The sequence below is a fragment of the Perca flavescens genome, chromosome 2 (genome assembly GCF_004354835.1).
Source record: "Perca flavescens isolate YP-PL-M2 chromosome 2, PFLA_1.0, whole genome shotgun sequence".
Classification (NCBI taxonomy): Eukaryota; Metazoa; Chordata; class Actinopteri; order Perciformes; family Percidae; genus Perca; species Perca flavescens.
The window spans coordinates 6,190,669-6,196,606 of record NC_041332.1 but is presented as its reverse complement, the minus strand read 5'-3'; the positions used below and the strand labels follow the sequence as shown (position 1 = coordinate 6,196,606).

The window sequence follows — 5,938 nt, the reverse complement described above, 5'->3', positions numbered from 1 at the left end:
GGATTAAAAAGACTTCATACGCCGCCTGAACAATGCAGGGAAACATTTTTGGAGTACGTGCTTTTCAACAATATGAAACCTCAGCCGCTTTTTAAACCCGTTTTTAACATTCTTCAACGCTGCTTGTGCTGTTTGACTCTTCTGTGCCGGCGGAAAACAAACCGGTGATCTTCCAGTCCCAACCCTCAGCCGGTCTTGTTTTTCTCATTTTATCAGATGCTGCAGTGCAGAACGGTTACTTCAAAAGGCAACCGGGTGGTTTTTATCTCAAGGAAACAAGAGCATATCAAAAGGTGTGGTTTAAGTTCTTTGTTGTCTTTTAGTATCGGCTAAAACCGGTGTTTTATATGTGCAGCTGTTATTCATGAATGGAAAGGGCTTGGGAATGTCTGTTTTTTTTTTAATTTTTAAATCTTTGCCAGCATTTACTGTTTTTAAAAAAAAAAAAAAAAGGGCAGAGTTCAACCAAATGACACACAAAATGCATGTTCTCACTTGCATCAAGTATTCTCTAATCATGTCAATAGTTTGTGCAGAAGTTTGGTTTAGGATTTCTGCCACACCATTCCAATAAAATGAGGGTGAATTGAATCACTTTATTTTAGAAATAATGTCCACACATAATCCACAGAACACACAGGGACTATTTCTTCAGTAGAAAGAAGTTCTAATGAAAACCATTCATGGCAAAGGTTTTGTGGATTGTCCAGAGCAAACCGGGAAACTTATTTATGCAAGGAGAGATGTGTCATTTTGTTTTTTTGAGTTCCACTAACCGAATTCCATCCAACATGTTTTTAAGTGAAAGTCTCACTGGTCCCTCTGACCAAACTTGAGGCTTTTGATTTAAATGTTGCAAGTTAAACCGAGCACCTCCCATATAATGTGGACTTTCCCCTGTATGCAGCAGGTTAGCAGCAGCGGTGTAGTCTCACGTGATACGCAGGTATACCTGGTAAGAAAACTCCAGTGTTTCCATATACCCACTTTAAAAATGTGCAATGATACGCAACGACATTGTTTTGGGGCAAAACTTTCACTTCAGCCATTTCTTTATCGCAAATACGAGTTGAGTAATGTTACCGCAAACTCAAAGTGTTTGGATTATTTAGTTAGGATACCCACTACATTTGCGACATTGGTTTCAGGTTTTAACTTTCAGCCTTTAACATTGCCACTCCTTTATTACTTTTGCAAAATACAATTGTAATGTTTATTTAATTATCACATTTGCATTTGTTTTGTTTAAACTTTGACATTGTGTGCTTTTGCCATATCTATTGTTTTTTTTTTATACAGTCATTTGTTTTGGGTTGAATGCCATATCTATTTTTTTTTTTTTAATGAGATGAATGATTTAATGAGATGTGATTTATATTTAAGGTGAGGTAAACATGATACTCGTTTGGATGCGAGGGAGGAATGTCGTCCTGCTGCTTTGACAAAGATTGTGACCGATGATTATCCGCCTGCCTGGTGGGAGGAAAGTGCAGTTTGATAAGATTGAAATGAAATCTCACAAAGAGAAATTGCATTTAAATGTATTTTTTTAATAAAGAGACAAACAATATTGATCTTTTCTTTTCAAATATAAAGGGTTTGTACGGCCGGGTATCAGTGGAGATCTTAAGGTACAAATACCGATACCCTTTTTATGAGGAATATGAATGTTTTCCAACAAAATCTGCTTTCTGGCAAAGAGTTGAATGTGAGTGGTATTGATCTTCTCGTCTAACTCTCTGCAATAAAGCGTATTACTCAAAATACCAGACAAGATCTGATCAGAGGATGAGTAAATGAGATCACTAATAGGAAAAGATGTACAACACCAACTTTTGGCTCATACGTTTTTAATACACTACTCAATACCAAGCCTTTGGTATTTCCTGGATTTCAGCCTGCTGTAACATGATGACAAGACCTGGTTTTTTACTCCTTTTTATTAAATTAACTCTGTGTTGATGATATGAGAGAACCCGAGCCTCTCAGCACCCCGTCCGTCCTCCTTTGTTTGGCTCCAGTGAGGTGAACAGCGGCGTGTCCGCCACCAACGGGTAAAAAGTCTGTGCTGGCAGTTTGTTGCTAAAGCTTCAGGCCTTGAACGTTTGTTCTCAGGTTCAACATCTGCTTCTCCTGGCGGACTTTTTCTTCCTTGAACGCCATCTTGTTGGCTTTCTTCTCCTCTCGCCGCTCCTATTCAAAAAACACACACACACAAGTAGAATTTAACACACTGTACTCAGGGTTCAGGGTTGTAGGATATTGCCGACAAATCACATGGAAGGACCAAAACCAACAATGTATTAATCCGTCTGTCAATACAGTCCTGTCTGTGGCTCTCAGCTCCAAGCCCATTGGTTAAGTCTATAAATCGACTCTTTCACTGTGTGTGAAGCCAGACACCTTTTGATTGGCCCCCGGTGGCTGGCATTAAGGGACAAACAAACAAAAATCTAAAGGAAACCTCAAACAGAACTTTGTCCCCAAGATGGTTTCTGTCATTTTAAGGTTGTTTAGTGTCAATTTTTCTGATTAGTTTGGTTTTTATTAGTTGTTTGATGCTATGATCGTCTAGATCTGCATCGTTCCACTCCGCATTTCTCCGTTGCAGACAGAAATCCCAGCGGATGCCCCTCTTTTCATCTTCCTCTTTCTTTGTGTTGGAGGATTTTTTTATGAGGGGAGTTTCTATGCTGATCTCTATTAGTCATTTTATTTTTCCTAGTCACCTGGGGTGTCTCCCATTAAACAAAGTTTACTGCACGAATGGGAGACTGATAAAATTCTAACCTTTGGCTTCCAACAACAACACTTTAAAAAGGTCTCAGCTGACAGGTATTTCACCTGTCGGCCAAGTTTTCAGAGCGTACTTCTCTGTCACCTTTTCCATTGTTCAGTTTAAAAAAAAATATAAATATATATATATATAAAATGCTACAACGTGGAGTTGTTTTGGGGCATTTCTTTGATAGGCCTTTATTTCTTTTTGGGGCATTTTCGGGCCTTTATTTTGACAAGACAGCTGAAGACGTGAAAGGGGGAGAGAGGAGGGAATGACCTGCAGCAAAGGGCTACAGGTCGGAGTCAAACCCGGGGCCGCTGCGTCGAGGAGTAAACCTCTATATATGGGCGCCCGCTCTACCAACTGAGCAAACCGGGCGCCCATAGGCCTTTATTTCTGACATGACAGCTGTAGCCATGGAGAGAGAGAGAAAATGCCAGCCATGGGCTGCAGGTCGGAACCAAACCTGCTGCGTCGAGGACTGAGCCTCCGCATGTGGGCGTGCACTCCACCATGTGAGTTACCTAGGCGCCCCTTAAAGGAGTACTCCACCATTTGTTGAAATAGTTCTTATCACGGTCTCCCCTGGCTGTAGATAGGTGGGCCAACGCATTTGTTGTCTCAGTGCAAGTAATTAGGTTGTTTTTTTGTCTTTTGTTGGCTCACTTTTACTCACAACATGCTAACCGGCAACATAGGATTCCATTCACTACGCTAAGCTAACTAGCGGCGGCGTTGCACCGGACTAAAACAATGCATATTTACAGCTAGGGGAGACCGCGATAAGCCCTATTTCAACAAAACGGTGGAGTATCCCTTTAAATGTTTGACTTTTTTCATAAAAAACAACTCAAAACGAATCGATTATCAAAATAGTTGGCGATTAATTTAATAGTTGACGACTAACCAATTAATCTTTGCAGCTCTACTCTGTATACATACATATATTCATTCTAGCATCTTTTTGGGCCCTCCTTGCATGAGGGCCCTGGGTACTCAGTCCCCTTTTTCCCCCCAGTCTGACACCCCTGCACACACACACCACACAGTATATACACTCACCTAAAGGATTATTAGGAACACTCTACTAATACTGTGTTTGACCCCCTTTCGACTTCAGAACTGCCTTAATTCTTTGTAGCATTGATTCAACAAGGTGCTGGAAGCATTCTTTAGAAATGTTGGCCCATATTGAGAGGATAGCATCTTGCAGTTGATGGAGATTTGGGGGATGCACATCCAGGGCACGAAGCTCCCGTTCCCCCACATCCCAAAGATGTTCTATTGGGTTGAGATCTGGTGACTGTGGGGGCCATTTTAGTACAGTGACCTCATTGTCATGTTTAAGAAACCAATTTGAAATGATTTGAGCTTTGTAACATGATGCATTATCCTGCTGGAAGTAGCCATCAGAGGATGGGTCCATGGTGGTCATAAAGGGATGGACATGGTCAGAAACATTGCTCAGGTAGGCTGTGGCATTTAAACAATGCCCAATTGGTACTAGGGGGCCTAAATGTGCCAAGAAAACATCCCCACACCATTACACCACCACCAGCCTGCCCAGTGGTAACAAGGCATGACCGATCCATGTTCTCATTCTGTTTACGCCAAATTCTGACTCTACCATCTGAATGTCTCAGCAGAAATAGAGACTCATCAGACCAGGCAACATGTTTACAGTCTTCAACTGTCCAATTTTGGTGAGCTTGTTCAAATTGTAGCCTCATTTTCCTATTTTTAGTAGAGATGAGTGGTACCCGGTGGGGTCTTCTGCTGGTGTAGCCCATCCGCCTCAAGGTTGTGGCTTCACAAATGCTTTGCTGCATACCTCGGTTGTAACGAGTGGTTATTTGAGTCAAAGTTGATCTTCTATCAGCTGGAATCACTCGGCCCATTCTCCTCTGACCTCTAGCATCAACAGGGCATTTTGCTCCCCAGGACTGCAGCATACGGGATGTTTTTCCTTTTCCAGACCATTCTTTGTAAACCCTAGAAATGGTTGTGGGTGAGAATCCCAGTAACTGAGCAGATTGTGAAATACTCAGACCAGCCCGTCTGGCACCAACAACCGCCACGCTCAAAGTTGCTTAGATCACCTTTCTTTCCCATCCTCACCTGGACCCCACCTAGGGCTGGGCGACATTCAGTTTGGAGTTGAGGAGATTGTCTTAGATTTTGGATACGTTATATTGTGATATGACATAAGTGTCTTTTCCTGGTTTTAAAGGCTGCATTACAGTGAAGTGACGACTTTTCTGAACTTACCAGACTGTTCTAGTTGTTCTACTATTAATGATTATTTATCTAAAATCTAAGTGTGAAGATATTTTTGCGATACTGTCAACTCTAGAATATATTCGTAATATCGATATCAAGGTATTTGTTCAAGAATATCATGATATCTGATTTTTTCTATATCGCCCAACACTATATTAGAAAATATAGGATGTAGAAATAAATAAATTTAACAATTTTGAAACATTTGTGCGGAAAAATATCGGGATATATATCGATATCGATATTGCCAAAATATATTGAATATGACTTTTGGTCCATAATTGCTGAATTGATTGGTTGATTAGATAATTGCATTAACGAGAAATCTATATGGTGTTCCTAATAATCCTTTAGGTGAGTGTATATCTCTTTTTCTTCCTCACCTTGCGTTCTTCCTTGATGGCCTGTTTCCTGGCCTTCCTCTCCTCTTTGCTCTCCTCCTTGTCGCGGTGCTGGGTGGAGACTCGGGGCAGGTCCGAGTCGTTGATCCGAGTCATGCGCTCCGCCTGCTTGGCGGTCAGGCCTTTGGCAGGAAGGACGTCCAGAGGGATGCCCGTCTTACTGGACACGCGGATCGGCTTGGTCTGGCGGCCGAAGGAAACAAAAAGAGAGAAGGGCTGATTCAAGACTTGTTTTTAGTCCGTGTGCGTTATCGCTCACATGTGTCACATCTAAAAGAACACAAAAGAAGTGTTTTATACCGATGGTGGTTCCTGAATGATCTTGGGTCGGTTATATATGTTGGAATATGTGCCTGGAGAAGACAAAAAAAAAAAACACAATGCAGTCAAAATAAGAGAAACCGATAAGGTATCTTCAGATAAATGAACACAGTCAGTGAGTCAAAAGTTGTTTCAACAGTTTTTTTTTTTTTTT

General features: G+C 41.3%; 1 protein-coding gene across 1 annotated transcript in view; it reads right to left on the bottom strand.

Annotated features, from left to right (window-relative positions):
* Positions 1-2,082: 2,082 nt before the first annotated feature.
* Positions 2,083-5,938, bottom strand: part of LOC114545245 (protein LTV1 homolog) — a 27,452-nt gene continuing 23,596 nt past the window's right edge. Inside the window, exons 9-11 of the mRNA XM_028563535.1 lie at positions 5,764-5,816; positions 5,446-5,646; positions 2,083-2,193 (exon numbers count right to left, since the gene is read on the bottom strand). Coding sequence (XP_028419336.1) covers positions 2,083-2,193; positions 5,446-5,646; positions 5,764-5,816 — 365 coding nt within the window. The remainder of the gene's footprint in view (positions 2,194-5,445; positions 5,647-5,763; positions 5,817-5,938) is intronic.